General features: G+C 52.9%; 5 protein-coding genes across 5 annotated transcripts; 2 read left to right on the forward strand and 3 right to left on the reverse strand.

Moving 5' to 3' along the window:
- Positions 1–198: 198 nt before the first annotated feature.
- Positions 199–2,313, reverse strand: PHACADRAFT_184030 (uncharacterized protein). Its single transcript, XM_007395489.1, has 4 exons — positions 1,366–2,313; positions 1,288–1,301; positions 1,079–1,228; positions 199–1,039 (listed from the first exon to the last, which is right to left on the reverse strand). The coding sequence occupies exons 1-4, from the start codon at positions 1,661–1,663 to the stop codon at positions 470–472; spliced, it is 1,032 nt and encodes a 343-aa protein (XP_007395551.1). The 5' UTR covers positions 1,664–2,313; the 3' UTR covers positions 199–469.
- Positions 2,314–3,332: 1,019 nt separating this feature from the next.
- PHACADRAFT_255669 (uncharacterized protein) lies at positions 3,333–3,685 on the forward strand (the record flags this gene model as incomplete). The annotated part of the gene is made up of 1 exon (XM_007395490.1): positions 3,333–3,685. The coding sequence occupies exon 1, from the start codon at positions 3,356–3,358 to the stop codon at positions 3,680–3,682; it is 327 nt and encodes a 108-aa protein (XP_007395552.1). The 5' UTR covers positions 3,333–3,355.
- Positions 3,686–5,263: 1,578 nt separating this feature from the next.
- On the reverse strand, positions 5,264–7,887 carry PHACADRAFT_161162 (uncharacterized protein; the record flags this gene model as incomplete). Its single annotated transcript, XM_007395491.1, has 5 exons — positions 5,264–5,720; positions 5,779–5,978; positions 6,049–6,732; positions 6,813–7,034; positions 7,762–7,887. 5 exons carry the CDS (start codon positions 7,885–7,887, stop codon positions 5,264–5,266), a joined length of 1,689 nt encoding a protein of 562 aa, XP_007395553.1.
- A 990-nt stretch (positions 7,888–8,877) lies between these two features.
- Positions 8,878–11,233, reverse strand: PHACADRAFT_143274 (uncharacterized protein). Its single transcript, XM_007395492.1, has 5 exons — positions 10,001–11,233; positions 9,801–9,944; positions 9,701–9,748; positions 9,342–9,648; positions 8,878–9,286 (listed from the first exon to the last, which is right to left on the reverse strand). The coding sequence occupies exons 1-5, from the start codon at positions 10,285–10,287 to the stop codon at positions 9,098–9,100; spliced, it is 975 nt and encodes a 324-aa protein (XP_007395554.1). The 5' UTR covers positions 10,288–11,233; the 3' UTR covers positions 8,878–9,097.
- A 780-nt stretch (positions 11,234–12,013) lies between these two features.
- On the forward strand, positions 12,014–16,669 carry PHACADRAFT_173301 (uncharacterized protein). The gene is made up of 13 exons (XM_007395493.1): positions 12,014–12,741; positions 12,792–12,999; positions 13,055–13,168; positions 13,222–13,335; positions 13,389–13,462; positions 13,518–13,740; positions 13,794–14,034; positions 14,080–14,127; positions 14,183–14,284; positions 14,338–14,507; positions 14,556–14,621; positions 14,672–14,933; positions 14,988–16,669. Exons 1-13 carry the CDS (start codon positions 12,073–12,075, stop codon positions 15,094–15,096), a joined length of 2,400 nt encoding a protein of 799 aa, XP_007395555.1. The 5' UTR covers positions 12,014–12,072; the 3' UTR covers positions 15,097–16,669.
- Positions 16,670–16,795: the final 126 nt, after the last annotated feature.

The raw sequence follows: 16,795 nt of genomic DNA on the forward strand, positions 1-16,795 counted from the left end.
AAATGTATCGTAACGTCAATTCAGCGACATATCTGTACAATTGTCCACTTATGCAGCCTCCCTCCCCGACGGTGACGCATATTTTGACGACGATTAACGGTATAGAAAAAATTGAAAACCGGAGGGTTGAAAGCAAGCGTACCAGGCAGTCACCTTGAGATATAGCAGACTGGCTGGTATAGTAGCCATTCAAATTGCCGTCAGAAATGTAAGTGCAAACGGGCCGTTATACATTTTATCCTATTTTGCAACGCTGACTACTACTGTTGATATCAAGCTGAGATATTTGTAAGGATAGACATGAACAAAGAACAAGAGAAATGGGAATGAGGAACCACCAGTGAAGATGGCGTCCTGCACAGAGTCAAAAGATGTGTGAATGCAGAAACAACAGGAGAAAGGCATGGATGCTAGAGCCCCTTCATCACAACGACCTACGCCATGCGCCACCCTCTTCGGCACACCAAAGTTACAAGCCCCAGATCCCAGTCAGCCACGCATTGATGTCCCTGTACACCTGTGACCTCTCTGGCTCCATCCAAGACATTGCAAGCCAGCCATGGTACATGTCCTGATACTCGGCGTAGTGCACTTTGTCCTTCCCGCTGTCGTGAATCAGCCGGTCGCGGAAGGTGCGCTTCGCATCCACCGTCTGCTCTGCCTCGCCTGCAAGGATGTATGTCGGCGGGCAGTTCGCGAACAAACCATCTGTGCGCTCCAGCTTCAGCGACGCCGGCGACATCCACGTATTCTTCTCGAACTCGTGCTCGGACAGCGAACCTCGAATGCTGGTGAGAGTGTACCCGCTGAGCAGGTGGGGGTAAACATAGTCCGAATTTTTGTTCACGTTCATAGTCGATGCCGGCGTGTTGAGGTGTGTGTTGGTCCAGTCCAACGTGGGCGACACTAAAACGAGTGCACCAGGCAGAGGAAGCGAAGGGATGCCGGGGTTGGCGAGATGTCGCACAAGGTTGCTGGCGAGATGGCCTGCGGAGGAGTCGCCCCACACGATGATGTTGCTGGGCTCAAAGCCGAGGGTCTCGACAAGGTATTAGTAGCCCGAGATGATATCAATGACCGCCGCTGGGAACGGGTTCGCGGGCGGGTAGGGGGCGGAAGAGGCAAGACGGTAGTCGAGGCCGAATACGCGCTCCGCAACCTTGGGGCGTTTCTCCAAGGAGCCGCGAGTGACATCTGTTGTGACACTGGAAGGATGCGACGAGCCCATCTGAACGGCTATGAGTGTTGGCACTGTCACTACTAGTAGCTGCGAAAGACGATGCTTACGATATGAGCTCCACCTGTAGGCGGCAACGGTCACAAATATGAACTCAAAGACATGTACGCGCAGCGTAGGGGACATACCGTGTAAATAGTAGAGCACGCGTTCGCCCTTTGTGGCGCGCTGACCATGCTTTCCAGACTCGTCACGGGCACCATGCCAGTACCCATAGACATCAACGGGCTTGACGCCGTTGCGGTGCGCAAGGTTAGCGATCTCGCCGGTCACCAGCTGAGACGGGACGGAGTCGACCCAAACGAAGCCTGTGGCGCCTGGGTCGCGCGAATCCTTGACCGGGTTGCCCTCTGGCGTGAAAAGGCCAATCTTGTAGTACATTCGACCTCTGGTCTCGGAGGCATAGCGGGTCAGAGTCTTCACCATGCTTTATGACCTTCTGGGCCTGAGGGCGGGGATGGAAGCTACGATGAGCCAACAGGGCAGGTGGATGAAGAGCAGCACTGGCACGGTGACGAGGAGGTAGGCAAACTTGAGCGGCTGATTCTTGAATGCGAACATGGCGTGCAGAAACGATAGGTGACGTCTGCTGGCAGACCGTACAAGGTTGAACGATGGATGTCTGAAGAATGTCTCAGCTATCGGAGACCGCTCGGACCGTTTGGACACCCCCGTATTATGGTAGCACGCTTCGTTTTTCGAATCTCTGACACGGACATGATCTGTTTCACCCGCCGTAATATATAGCCTTACCCTGTCTTAATCCATTGTTTGCAGTAGATATGATTTTCCAGTGTCAGAGCGGAATGGGCGACCGACTATGATCTCACCTGCACACAATGAACAGAACACGCATGCTTGTGTACACGGCCTTCTGTCAAGCAATACAACTGTTCAAAAGAACTCGAACCCAGAGCTATCGTAGCACCGAGTACACAGGGGCGAAGGTGTACTGTTCCCTGACTAGGACGGCCTTCAACGCAAACCTGGTCCTATAAGTACAGATCTTCAAAGTTCCTGCCATCACCCTTGGTCCTAGGCGAGCTCCAGACACCTCTCCACTAGAGAACAGATTCGTCAGCGACAGCAGAATACTCGACCGAACCACCTCACCTTCCCAGTTCGTCATCTCCTCGTTCCACAGCTTGACCTCGTGCAGTCTTGTCCCGCCGAAGTGACCTGCAAAATCATCTCCAAAGACGCCCTCCTCACGCGCTGCACTGTTTTGTGTATCATCCACTCGGTGGCAGCCTCGAGCGAGACAGGCAGCATCTGCGCTTTCCCCGTCTCCTTGTCCTCGGATTTCAGTTGGCTACGGATGGCTGAGAAGGAGATGGACGAGGGAATAGGAGTGACGAGATTAGATCTTTAGATGAGCGCAGATAGATAAGATAGATGAGCTGACGGAGATGCACGGAAATGGCGGATTAAATCGGGTACGTGGTTTGATTATGCCTGTCATACGCACCATTAGGGAGGTCGTCAATGACGCATTCTTCGCGTTCGGGCACATACCAGTCAATGTTGTATACATACACGGAGTATGCGGCTTACATTTCTCCAAGGCTTCGCCATGAAACTAGGGCTCATGGGTACCTGAGTTCAACCTGCGCAACTCTCAGTGAGCCATCAATACTATGATAGAGCCGAGTTGATAGAGAACATTTATGTTACATACTGTGTGTTATTATGCAAAATGCGGCATGCTGGGCCTCTTCATTAATACACGAGTGCAGGAAGTGAGGCCGGTGAGGCCTAGAGACAGAGGCGATGTGACGCATTCGTCACTCCTATCATCATCGCGATCACGTGTTACGCGCGTTCAGCTTGATCTTGAAATTCTTACACCAGTCTCTTTAGATCCCCTCTGATACTTTATTTCACTCTCTCGTTTTCAGAGGCTACGCTTCGATGGAACACATCTTGAACCATTCGGAGGGATACCACTACGTACGAGAGCGGTCCGCTATGCAATCCTTACAACGCAGCCCGGAGTACTTCGAGCAACGTGCGACCGGGAGCGACGGGCAGCCCTCAGATTAATACATCATGAACGCACTGACGATGCTCGTGCCTTGGGAGCCAAGCGAACGGACGGCGCGTCGCGTCGACCACTTTATGACTATGATTCTCGAGGGCTACCCAATGCCTGTGCCCAAGGAAGGAGAGGAGGAGACCTTCGAGATCAAGAAGCGACATTGGGAAGCCCCACTCGTTGGCGTCGTTAACTACTTGACGGCTATCATGAACGCATCGATTGCTGGCACGGAAGATGCTGTGATCGTAGGGAACGTTACGGCGAAGCATCGACAGATATTGCCAGTGGACGTCGTCGCACGAGATATCATGAAGCTTTTACCCACGGGAGAAGAGGCTAACCAGCGGAAATCCATCGTAGTCAAACTGGTAAACGTACTTTGGCAAGTTTGCAGCCTCGCAGAGTAAGACCATTCTTTGCATAAGAGGCTACCACTCGACGCCGTGGTTGACGATGCACACAGAGAACTATTCAAAAATGAGACTGCTATGCAGCTCTTCATGACGTGTTGGACGCGCATGACACCTCCAGGCCGTGATGAAGTCTGCCGCATCGTACACAACCTGTTCAGTCCCACCGCTCGCGACTACAATTCTCTGCTTACCGGGCGGCACGAGCTCGCTGTCCGTGCAATAGGCATTGATACCCTAATCCAATGCTTTCGTGAATGGCTGGAGGTATGGCCCCAACAGCTCCGTATTCTTAGTGCCCAGAATGCTGAACCTATACACTGCCAGAACCCTGATTTCATCGATGATAAGCTGGAAGCGAGATAAATGCTATGACTGGCTTTGCAGCACCTCACAGGATCTTCTCCAGCGCATTCACGGAAGCTCAGATCTACCAGCCAGTGCTCACAGCCATGAAGCGGCAACGGACTGAGGGCGCCAACGGGTCTACTACAATGAGTATCCTCGAGGTAGGCTCCTTGATACTTAAGTGCGTTGCCTGCCCCTGCAACAATACTTGCTTTGACTTGATCTTGATTGTAGGATGACTTCCCCTAACAAGGTCCTATTTCCGTCAGAACTCATCCATCACTTTAATCTTGGTTCCGTAGAACTTGTCCTACTGCTGTTAGGCAAGTTCATCACTGAACTGGGATTCGGTGGGTAATGTGCACTCCTTGCTCTGAGGCGACTTGTTCACACTGGTACACAGACTCAGAGACATACAAGAACACTGCCGAGTACACATATGTCGACATGATCTGCCACATCTTGACGACGGACTGTTGCCGGGCGTATCGCACACTTAAGTTCATGGGCGCGCTGCAAGCACAGATCGAGAAAGTATTCGTTCCGACGTGGCGGATGCTGAAAAAGTTTCGCACTGAGCGGCGGTCCGCCGCAGAAACGGCGACTGCGCAGTGGACAGAGCTCACCGGTCGCTTCAATCTGACTGCCGAAGGCTTGCAGCGCAAGTGGAAGGAACGAGAGGAGTGTATTAACCCGGCGTGCGACACTCGTGGACAGGACAACCTGCGAATGAAGCGATGTTCCAAGTGCCGGGCTGTCAAATACTGCTCGTCGGAGTGCCAGAAAGCGTGAGTCGCTAGATCGCTACCGGGAGATTCTGTTGGCAGGGGTTAATTCGCTTGTAGGCATTGGAAAGAGCACAAATCGCAGTGTATCTCGGACACAGCATAAATAAGTCGAGAAGAGGAATTTGCTCTCGCCAAGTCTCAGACATTACATCTCCTCGAGGTACATCCACCGTACACCGCCCTGCTTCGCGCTATCTTGTTCTTTCGCCTTTCTTGCTATTGTATCTCATTCAGACTGGTGGCGTTCAAGATCCCACCCGCGCTGTTCAGCTTGGGACGCGCGCAGGGACAGGACGGCATGTGCGTCGGCGCCGTCGCGGGATTTACTTTTCGGACTTACGCTAAGGATCGCATTCGCACTCTGGGAGATGCGTAAGGTGTGAAGAACTTCAGATAGCCTGCCCTCCCCTTGAGAATTTTCATTCTCGGAGCCATCTACATCTCAATGTTCGCACAGGTTGAACGGTACAGAGAACACTAACTCGTCATTATCCTCCGTCATAGCGCTGCGCTCGTCCATCAGTTCCAGCCGAAGTTCTTCTGCCTCCTGCCTCGACATCAGCCAATCTGCCTGGTCGATAATCATGTCCACCATTTCAACAGGAAGCTTCCCGAGCCCCTTAGCCGTGATATCATCCTTCACGCGCTGCTCGGCAGCGATGTCCTGCAGAAGGGCCTTCATCCACTCCTTTTGTTGTGGGGGTACATTGCTCGTCGATATGCGCGGCTTCGGGAGTGCGGGATCCACGAGGAAGAGCGCCACAATCTTGCGATGCCCTGGCCTCGATTTTTCGACGAGCTCGAAGGGCTGAACTTGGTGTTGATAGACATTCGGAAACGCGATACACCGTCCCTGCTTCGTCACTACGGATCCCAGATGCTGATTGAGTGGTCCTTCACTATGTATATCTGTGAGCGGGTGCTGTTCGTCCAATCAAAGTTCAAGATGAGACTTACTTCTCAAGGCCGTAGACTGCCTGCATGCCCTCATCATCGCTTTGATTGTAATATGGCTCGCTCACGGCCATGCGAAACGCCAGTGCACTATCGGTAGTATTCTCCTCATTATAATAATATATGCCCGTTGACACAATTGCCTCGTCGAGCATGCCTTCGACATGCCAGCTTCCTCCCGGATACTGTGGCTTGCTCGGAGTCTGTCCATTCCGAAAATAAGATAAAATAAAATAGAACTTCGCTGTAACATGAGTCGAGTGCGAAGCTCACCAGAATTATATTGGCCAGCTTGATGATGACTTGAAGCGTGCACCCCTTAAGATAAACAGGCTCAGGGTCCGGATAGGGTTGGAAAGGCACGTTGACTCCGGGTAGGTGCAAGGTGCGAGTTATTTCCCGGTACGATTCTCCTGAGCCAGAGCCGTCGTTAGAGCCCTCTGATTGTGAGTTCGACTGCGAACGACGCCCCCACCAGTAATTCCCGTGCACGAGGCAGCGCATTCCTAAGTCCACACGGGACTCGGCGAGGACACGCTCCCAGAGCGGCACAAAGCGCGCCACAAGTCGCTCTACGACAGGATAGGCTGAAGCATGCAGACGTGGATCAAGATTGTTGATGTACCCGAGCGCTTTCGCGGCAGCTCCGTCCTTGGAGATCGCAAAATCGGTGGGGAGCCAGCAGAACCGCTCAGAGCAGAATTTGTAAATGTCCTTGAACTGGGCTGCGGACGGGGGCAGCGTGGGGTCGTATCCGTCACGAAGCGTCGTGCGGTCGTATACAATGCAATAGAGCGAAGGATGGACAAGGTCGAGGACCTGCCCGTCTGCGCGAGGATGCCAATCCTTCTGATCCTCAGGAATGTCCTCCAATTTAGCGACTGCACGTAGGAGTTCAGCATGAAGGGCATCGTCGACGAGCGTGTCTGACTGCCAGATTCTCTGGAATATCGACGCCTGTCCCACGCGAAAGATCCGGAGGTCATTAGCACACTAGTACTACACTGCTCCCATCACCGAGCATGATGGTGCCATACCTCTATGCCTGTTTCCTCATCCCGACGTGAAGCATACCAGGCCAATTCGTCGAGAACGTAGCTCACTTCATCTTCCGTCAACGATATGTTCCCGTAAAGCACTGGGGTACTGATCGCTTCCTCTCGCCACCGCGCACGTATACCCGGGTCTTGCGCCTTGCTCCACCAGTTGGACTTGGCCCTGATGGTAGCGGACAGGGCACACATATTGCGCACATTCGCCTGCAAAAGGTCATTGTTAACACATCAGTCTACAAACCTTAGGAACCGTACCGGTAGGGCCGCATCGTCGTATGGTCCGCATCCGTGCCAGTGGCTAAAGTCGTATCCATCATCGCGGAAAGCGTGCCCGAAGGGATGCCTGAACATCCCCGACATCTGTGGACTTTCGCCGACATTGGACTTTGCGAAGCACACACTCATAATCTGCAAAGGTTACGAGCAACTGGGGCGACCGCTTTATATCGCCAGCGTCAGATGCAGTGCTTTGCAGGGTCGCCGAGATTTTTATGCATGTTTGTCCCGTACAAATGAATACCATAAGTAGTTTCACCGGGAGTCACGGACGGTCACAGTCGTTTGTTCCAGCACGCCGAGGCAGAATGTGTCGAAGGATTTGCTGGTGAAGCTAGGCTTGCTTCCAGCCTCTTAAATTTCGGAAGAGGCGGTACCGTCGTGCCTCATATAGAGCCCAGTCAGAAGTCGTTCTAGCGGAAGATTTCCAAAATGTAGCGCTGGCGACCGGATATGCCGCGCTATACCGGATTGCCATAGGCGCGTGTAACGCTATATGTATTCGCGTATATCTGGGTCTTGCGCTTTGATCTACCAGTTAGTACTATTATTAGTCTTGGCTCGAATGGCAGCGGATAAGGCGTACATGTTACGCTCATTTGCCTGCAGCATTCATCAGTTTTCTTCTCCCTCGAGTCCACAAGTGGCAACCGACCGAAAGCGGCGCATCGTCGTATGGCTCGCACTCACAGCCGGAGTCCTCCTGGTGATTGCGAAAGGGACGTCTGAACATGCCTGACATCTGGAGACCCTCAACAGCCTGCGCGGCATACGGGCACATAGTTCTGGAAGTTAAGATCCAAGAGCAGCAACGTGATGAAGCCGGGAACGTTAACGGCTTTATATCGCCGCCGGATAACTAGCTAACGAGTCATGCTGCCATTGTTGGTATATACTACGAACGTCGAGACTTTGAAGCTACTTCGCTGCTGATTCATGTACAGTATAGGACCACTCCTTGGGACACCTGATCAATATTCGCTTCCCCTTCATATGTCTCTCGCATATAAATAATAAATAAATCGCATTATATTACTACAACATATAAAATACCTCATTGCAAAGCTGCAAGGCGAAAAGACGAAAGCTGAAGTCAAGACGAAGGACACAAGACGGAGGTGGTCCAAGACAGCGGCTACCACTTCTTGGGACAGGGTGACTGATGTGACAAAGGTGATAATTTGTGACCTGTACCAACAGTCTTGGCAGACGCGGCAGTCAAATTTGTCACGCCTCAGTCACGCCTCAGTCACGCCCAAGCTCAGTAGAATCATCTCTGATGTATTCCAGCTCGACACTTGGCATCTGAGCATTGAGCGCATTTTTCACATAAACGGAGCATAAATTCGAGTATTAACGAATATTTTTGCGAATTTTAGGCTGACTGTGCGACTATGGTGACGGTCGCGGCATCATTGAAACCGGCACGCTTGACAATTTTCGAGGCTTTTTGCTCCCTCACCGACGCTACAGTCACCGGATGGCTCTGAGCTTCTAATGGCATATAGATATAGATGTATTATATACAGTAAAGTGGTAGTGACAGGCCCTACAGGCTGTGCGAGGACAGAAAGTGGAATGTCCCAAGGAGTGGTGCTGTCCCGAGGAGTGGTCCTACACTGTAAGTTTATTTGCGTCGCGATTTGCAGTAACATGATGCATGTGAGTAGTGTGGTCTAGAGGAGCTGTTGGATTTAATCGCTTGGTAACGTAGTCGGTGATGCGCCCGATGCGCCCTTCATATCCAATGGTCGAAGGACCTGTGTATCTTGTTCATAGTTATATAGTACCTCGTCGTCTTTGCGAGATTTACGTGAATACGATCCATGCAAGGGTTCTAACGTCTTCCCAAATGATGAACATCGTAATCGGAAGGTCGAGTCCCAAGAAGAATATGCATGAGAGGTGACATGTAATACGTATTCCAACCAGTCAAAGGTAGTATGGCACAGGAGTAGAAGAAACAACAAGGTTCCAAGCCGGCGTAGCTCTCACCAAGGTTCGTCTTTGGCGTTCATGATGGCATCGATGTACGCTGAGTCGTCCCCAATGAGTACCTCCGAGACGAGCACATTTTCGCCGAGGCCGACCAAGTTAGGTGACGCGCCAAGCTTGGCTACGAGCTCGCTGCTCTCGGACGAGCAAAATGCAAGAACCTGAGAACCAAACACGGCAACAAACTACAAGGAAGGCATGAGTATCGCCACTGAGCTGTAACAGAGTGAAGGTGCTCACTAAACTGCCATCCTTCAGCCTCGAATTGAACCGGTCAAAACTCTCCTTCACGTTGGCATCGACACCCTCTTGAAGGACCACACGAGCGTTAGAGCCGCCGCAGATAAGTGCCTTGATCACGTCCGCTACAGCTTGTCCCTTGTAAAACTTGCCCGGCGCACCCTGCGACATGGATTGAACCTCAGCAGTGACTTCGTCAAGACGTTTGCGTGTAGAGTTGGTGGAAGGGTGTATATCCTTCAAGATAACGGGGATCCGGACGGAAGCGTTAATTAGAATAAGAAGCGCGAGACTAGCTGTTTCAGGTCTGGAAGAAGTGTTAGGATATGTTCGATGTAGCGAAAACGACGAGTACTTACTGCTCTGCTAACGGGGAGATTGGAGACTGTTCAGAGGGGCCAGCGAATCTGCACGGGCTGTTAGGCTCGACATAGCAACCATTAGGCATATGATACTCACGGCTTGTCAAAGATCGTGTATTTTTTCCAGGCTGCGAAAGAGCTGCTCGAGCGAGCATTTCCGTTACCCAAAGGTGCATCGATCGGGTTGATGAGAGGCTCCTTCGGAGCGGGCGGAAGTACTGGCTCTGGTTCCTCTAGCATCCTGCGCGTAACTTAGCAATGCCTCGACATTGCGATCGCAGTCGTAAATGAACTCACACTTTTAGTGATTCAAATTCATTCGCAGCTTGATCTAATGATATCGAACCATGAGCTTCCGCCTTCGCCTCCGGAACCAGGGTACTTGGTGGCTTTGCTACATCAACATAATCGAGAAAATCGTGATCAACCTCGCCTTCCGCATCCCGGTCCGACGTTTCGTCGTGGTTTGGGGCATCGCCCGCGGGAATGGGTGCGAGAGTCCCAGCGGTCGGCTGATTCAGGGCTGCCAGACGGTCGAGGTCTTCGTTGGTCAGTGGAGGGAGGATTTGGTCATCGACAGCCATCACATCCGCAGATTCCGCACGCGAGTGAGGAGTGATTTTCCGCACCGGGTGTCCAGGCGTGGGCCGAACGGGTGTGTCAACCCGCTTCTGCCCAGGGCGCGAGCTGCCTTTTGTTTCAGGGAGCTGCGAGGTTGAATCTACGACGATGCCCTTCGACGAGCGGCCTGGTCCGGCACGTGCACCTGATATCTTTGCGCGGGGTGCGACTGATGGCTGTGCGCCGTTGGATGTGGACGGCACTTGCACTGTGCTACTCCCCTGCTTGCGAGCTGAGCGGGTCTTAGCCGGACGTGCGATGTCGTTTTCCGTCGCGACTACTTCAGCAGAAGGCTCGATTAGCGAGCGAGTAGGGCGTAGAGGATGTGTGGATGTCTTCGCAGAACCATTGGCCCTGCGCGTCCGTGCAACTACGGGCTCTTCTGTGGGAGTGGAGTGCCCGGATTCATCTGCCAAGTTTGAGTGTGAAGTCTCGTCCGTAGCCTCCGCCGGCTCATCAGAATCAATCTCAATCACCTCGGTTGAAGGTTGCCGTGGTTGGATTCGCCGCCGCTCTTGTGTCGCACTTTGGCTTTTAGCGGGCGTCTTGCGAGGAGATGCAGAGGATCGGGTGACACGGTCACTGATAGAAGGTTCTGCGACTTGACGCGCAGATGTGGAAGCCCTTGTTCGCCTATTGGGGCTGGGTGCCTTCGATATACTTTCTTCTTCGTCAGTGTCCACCACCACGATAGGAGCGCTGCCGCGTCTGCGCTTTGCTGGCGGCTCCGCAGCCTGCTCATTAGAGGTGCGTCGCTTGCGAGAACTAACTGGCCGGGTCACAATTTCTTCAACATCCTCGTCGATGAGTGATTGCACCTCGCCTTCTGAATCCGTCGGCTTGCGCTTTAGCGGAGGGGGTCGTCGAGGACTAGCGCGTATTTCCGACTCAGCTTTCTTCGTGCTTTTCCTTCCTATAGCAGACTGATTAGAATGCACAAATTAAGATAGCCAAGAGAGACAGACGCACTTCCAGGAGGTCCCACAGGAAATATTTCTTCGCCGATCTTGAATAGGTCCATACGCGTGTGGTCTCGATTGCCACCTATGCGTTCCCAAAACGCTTTGACAAAATGTTCAGAGCCTTCGAAGCTTTCGAAGGGCTCCCAGCTAGATAAACAACGCGTTTAGCGGTTTGAACGCCTGACACGCAGGCTGCGTGACTCACGTATTAGCATCCTGATCGTAGCCCTTCCACTATAAAAGATATTTGCGCTCAATCATAACGTTTAGCTACCTTCAATAGATCGCATTACCTGTACATAATAGTGCTATATACTCTAGTTAGCACTCAGCAGAATACTAGTCTTGACGTTGCACATACCCAGATCTTCCGGAGGCCCTTCTTCACGACCTTTGCGCGTAGGATGGACTCTAATGTGGGCCAATACTTAGGTACAGACCGCGGGCCGCGTGCATCTATACTCACCAACTTCGTATTCTTCCTCGACGTCGCTCATGACGTGCGCGCAGACCGGGCTCCTGCTGGGGCTTTCAGAGGTCGGTGGGAGACAGCTCGAGCGCCCACGACTGCCAAGGCGCCCAAACGAGATGTCGGGATCACGCGCGGCACGTGACTGAACGCGCGGTGGACGGGCGTCTGAACCAATTAGCCCGTTGATCGCGTCTCGTCCTCCCTCGTATCGCAACTATCGCCATCTCGAGCACCTGCGTGCACATCCCACCACATCTTTGATTTCTGTTTTGCTATAGATTAATACTCATTCCAACCCTCCGCCACTACCTACTATGCTTAAGCGGGCACCCACAACGACGGACGGCCGAATCGTCGACCGTCTACAAGAAAGCGTACGCGTCAACAAGCCATTCAAGCCTCCTACACTTGCCGTACAGCGAGAGCAGTCGCAACGCAAACGCAAACGCGTGTCATATAAGGGTGCGCAGGCGGATGGCGACGACGACGACGAGCCGAAATCGAAGAAGAAGAAAGATATGCTCGATGGTCCGAGGGACAACAACATCCAGAGCGCCCCTGTATATAAGCCCAAGCCTTTCGATCAAGTCTCCCGACGGTTCTCCATACCGTCTATGAAGAATGCTGCAGGAGAGTATGTGCAGAAACCTATGTCCAACGTAGCTCTCGGTATTCGCCCTGTCGCCAATATCATCCCTCGTCCTCTCCATGACCCCATGGAAGATCACGCTATAGTTCTGTACGATCCGACAGTCGACGACAGGGAGACCGACGAAGAAAGGAAAGAGCGTGAATTGGAAGAGGAGAAAGAGCGTGCGGCGAAGGAAGCTCGTGAAAAGATAGCGGGATTGTATAACCCTCACAAGAGTTTAAGAGAGATCCTTGGTGGTGGGACTAAGAAGAAGCTGAACAAGAAGGTCCCGGTGGTCATTGACCCTCGACTAGGCAAGGTCCTTCGGCCCCATCAAATTGAAGGTGTACAGGCAGGGCGACGGAGTATTCTTGCCGTGAGCCCGGCTGACCTTCTCTCTAGTTTATGTTCAAGGCGACCACCGGAATGATTGTCGAACACCAATATGGTTGTATCATGGCCGATGAGATGGGTCTGGGTAAGACCTTACAGTGCCTCACTCTTATGTGGACACTGCTCAAGCAGTCACCGCATGCCGGGAGGTCTACTGCCGAGAGGGTCATCATTGCGTGTCCCGCCAGTCTGGTCAAGAACTGGGGCAACGAGATTGGTATGTTCGTACTTCATCTCCGCAGGGAAATGTATACTGACCGCCTCCCTCTCAGTCAAGTGGCTCGGCCCAGGTGTCGTCGGGACAGTGCTTCTCGACGGCACAGATAACTTAGGGAAGGCTCGTCGTTGGATAGAACAGCCAAGGGGACGTAATTGCACGAACCCAGGTATGCTTAAGTAACGCGTTACAATTTAGACCACGAGACTTACTTGCGCGCAGTCCTAATAACGTCTTACGAGTATCTACGCACCTTAGGAGAATCGTATCCCTCAATTTGTGAGATGGAGATTGGCCTTCTCCTCTGTGATGAGGGACATCGTCTCAAAAACACTGGTACGTGCACTTCAATATCTTGCAGTGATTGAACTGATTCTTTCTCCGCGTAGAATCCAAAACATGGCAGGTGTTATCCACGCTGAAAGCCAAACGCAGGGTCATCCTCACTGGCACACCAATCCAGGTATGCTGTACAACGATAATGATCAGACATCGGCTCATAAAATGTCTCACCACAGAATGATCTCACAGAGTACTTCTCTCTCCTCAGTTTCGCACTGCCTACGTATCTGGGAACGCGAAATGAGTTCCGCAAGAATTTCGAGAACGCGATTATTCGAGGACGCGACGCTGATGCATCGGACGCTGTCAGGGAGAAGAGTGAGCAAAAGCTCAAAGATCTTGCTGCTCTCGTATCCAAGTTTATCATTCGCCGCACGAATGACTTGCTCTCCAAATACTGTAAGCGACTTCAGTCTCAGTCCCGTACATAGCAACTAACCTTGCCGTTGCAGTGCCTGTCAAGTATGAGCACGTCGTTTTCTGTCACATGTCTGACATTCAACGAGACATGTACTGCCACTTCGTGGACCACCCACAGACGAAGACTGAACTCCGCGGCAAAGAGGCCAAGCCGCTGGTCGCTATCAATATTCTGAAGAAGCTCGTCAACCACCCGGAGCTCCTCCCTATCGGCAAGGAAACTAAGCATGCCGAATGGGATAACAAAAAGGACGCCGAGAAGGAAATGGAGATGTGTCGAGTTTTCGACGAACGCTTGCCGCCAGGCTGGGGTGACAGGAGAGACGTACACACTGAATGGAGCGGCAAATTCTTAGTCCTGGAGAGGTTGGCCATTAGCGAGAGCTTTGGCACACATACGGATGTTAACGCCTTATCTTAGGTTCCTGGACAAGATGAGACAAGAGACGAATGACAAGATCGTCCTTATCAGTAACTATACAAGTACCCTGGACGTCTTCGAGAAGCTGCTACGGGCCAAGAGGTACCAACCATGGTCGTCTCGTACCATTACCTCTCTGACCCCGTGGGATGTAGGTACGGATACTTCCGTCTCGATGGTAAGATGAACGTCAAGAAGAGGCAGGAGGTCGTCGACAAATTCAACAACCCTGAGGTCCCTGAGTTCGTCTTCCTGCTCAGTAGTAAGGCCGGCGGCTGTGGCATCAACCTCATCGGCGCGAATAGGCTCATTCTGTTCGACCCTGGTACGTCAATTCGCTGGACCCGAGGCTCTGTATCTCATTCGTCTGCAGACTGGAACCCTGCTTCCGACCAGCAGGCACTCGCGCGTGTGTGGCGTGACGGCCAGAAGAAAGAATGTACGTGCCCAATGGCACTCGTATCGTCCCAGCACTGACATCTGGCACAGGTTTTGTGTACCGCTTCATTTGTACGGGCACCATCGAAGAGAAGGTCTTCCAGCGCCAGGCGCAGAAGCAGTCGCTGTCGTCGGCTGTCGTCGACGAGAAGGAGGACGTCGAGCGGTTCTTCTCGCGCGACAACCTGCGGCAGCTGTTCAAATACAACGACAAGACGCTTTGTGAGACACACGAGACGTTCAAATGCAAGCGATGCAAGAACGGCAAGCAGTTCATGAAGTCGCAGGCGCTGCTTTACGGTGATGCGAGCACGTATGTATTTTTCGCATTAAACTTGTGATAGGAGCTGACTAGACTGTTCGATAGGTGGAATCACTACACGAATGAGGAACTCAGGAATAATCATGACGATCTCCTGCGAGCTGAAACTGGGCTTCCTGAGATCTCGTTTGTCTTCCAGTATATCAGTCACTGAGCGTGTCCCCCTTCGCTTTCTTTATCACTCGACGCATGCAACACGAAACCGCACAGTCAGTCTCAGACCAATATCGCAAACATTGTAGCATAGTAGACTGGTATCCCGATAGACGCATTTGCTAGAAATACATATTACATGAGTCGTAAAGTGTCCCAGACGATAAGCACAACAACAGGCTAAGGCGTAGGCTAGCCTGCACTTGCTCATGCAACAACGTCGTCCCACGAGCCCCATTCGCCTCCCTGTTTTCGTACCTTGATTTTCTCGCCTGCGATGCCGAAGTACTGTGCCTTGAACCACGTCTGCATCTCCTCCTCGCTGAACGGACCGAAAAGCTGCTCCCCCTCGCTAGACGACCCGGGCACGTCCCACTTGTACTCATACTTGACGTCTGCGGACGGCGCGACCCAGTCCTTGTCGACTTTGCCCGACGCACGCACCGCACGCACGAGCTCCTCGTACGTCTTCGAGTAGATGTCGGTGTCGCCGAGCGACATGAGTGTCGAGGCGAGGTGCGTTATGTGATCGATCTCGGAGGGCTCAGGCTTAGACTTCGCGGCGGGCTCAGCCTCCATTGAAATATCTTCACCGTTTCGCTTCATTTTATTATTTGGCCTGGAGAAGACATAGCATTAGCAAGAAGTTATTGGCCCATAGGCGGAGACGTACCGCTTCTTCTGCTGCGTGCCGTTCTTCTTCACCTTCGCCCCCATTCTCTGCAGGGCCTCCAGGACAGTCTCTCCCTTTTTCAGGAGTGGTAATAATGCCTTCTCGATATCATCTTTCTCGCCCATCTGCTGCAGCTCCCGCTCTTCCGCCTGCTGCTTCTCCTTCTGTACCCGCTCCATATGCCGGTGTTGCCTCCGCGCTTTCTTGATCTCGCTCTCGTCGAGCCCCTCCATCCACTTGTCGTGCACGGCGTGCGGGTCGAACGTGCGGATGTACGTCCCGTCCTCGGTGAACTTGCCCTCCTCCATCTCCTCGCGCATGTTGAACGACGAGATTTCAAAGCCCATTCCCGCCTTCTTCCGCCGCTCTGCGTCGTCTTCGTCCTCGGGCTCGTCCTCCGACGCGCTCTGCTCCTGCTCGCCCGTGTTCTCGCCAAAGACCTGCCCCTCGATGTCTCCCAGGCGCATGTACCGCTCCTCCTTCTTCGCGGCCGCCTCGTCCTCGTCTTTCGCCTTGTCCTCCGTCGCGAACATGTCGTCGTCGTCGTCCTCCGCGGCCTTGTCTGCGTCCTTCCGCCGGCTGAGCACGACGCTCTCGCCCTCGTCGCTCGAGTCCGAGTCGTAGCCCTCCGTCTTCACGCGGCCTTTCCGCCGCGCATTGGGGTCCTCGAGCTGGGCATCGACCTCCTCCGCGAAGTTCGCGGGGTCGTCCTCCGGCTCGACAAAGCGTGTCTTCTTCTGTGCATGTTGCGTCGCGCCCTCCGAGGACGGCGCGCGTTTGTGTGCTGATCGTGGAGGCATAGGAGCACCTATACTTTGCTGGTCTCGCTCAATGAGAAAGTGAGATAGCAAGGGCTGGCAATGAGAGAGATGTGGGAAATTGCTATCCAAAGTCAGCGAGAATGCGTTGAGGAGTGTACGGAAGCGCTTGACGGGTGGACGACCATGCCAGATTCAGATCCAGTCAAACGCCACGGGGACGGCTTCTGCATAAATGCCTTGATGCTACTAAATACTTGGGTACAACA

Source organism: Phanerochaete carnosa (genome assembly GCF_000300595.1).
Source record: "Phanerochaete carnosa HHB-10118-sp unplaced genomic scaffold PHACAscaffold_5, whole genome shotgun sequence".
Lineage (NCBI taxonomy): Eukaryota > Fungi > Basidiomycota > Agaricomycetes > Polyporales > Phanerochaetaceae > Phanerochaete > Phanerochaete carnosa.

What these genes read in the sequence shown, in the direction of transcription:
- PHACADRAFT_184030 (XM_007395489.1), bottom strand. Translation starts at nt 1,663, where the DNA reads ATGGTGAAGACTCTGACCCGCTATGCCTCCGAGACCAGAGGTCGAATG. An exon ending in CGAACCCGTTCCCAGCGGCG is followed by an intron (nt 1,040 to 1,078) that starts GTCATTGATATC and finishes TACCTTGTCGAG; the next exon opens with ACCCTCGGCTTTGAGCCCAG.
- PHACADRAFT_143274 (XM_007395492.1), bottom strand. Translation starts at nt 10,287, where the DNA reads ATGGCTGTCGATGACCAAATCCTCCCTCCACTGACCAACGAAGACCTC. An exon ending in GAATTTGAATCACTAAAAGT is followed by an intron (nt 9,945 to 10,000) that starts GTGAGTTCATTT and finishes AGTTACGCGCAG; the next exon opens with GATGCTAGAGGAACCAGAGC. An exon ending in GGCTGAAGGATGGCAGTTTA is followed by an intron (nt 9,287 to 9,341) that starts GTGAGCACCTTC and finishes CCTTCCTTGTAG; the next exon opens with TTTGTTGCCGTGTTTGGTTC.
- PHACADRAFT_173301 (XM_007395493.1), top strand. Translation starts at nt 12,073, where the DNA reads ATGCTTAAGCGGGCACCCACAACGACGGACGGCCGAATCGTCGACCGT. An exon ending in GAACTGGGGCAACGAGATTG is followed by an intron (nt 13,000 to 13,054) that starts GTATGTTCGTAC and finishes CCTCCCTCTCAG; the next exon opens with TCAAGTGGCTCGGCCCAGGT. An exon ending in GCTCATTCTGTTCGACCCTG is followed by an intron (nt 14,508 to 14,555) that starts GTACGTCAATTC and finishes ATTCGTCTGCAG; the next exon opens with ACTGGAACCCTGCTTCCGAC.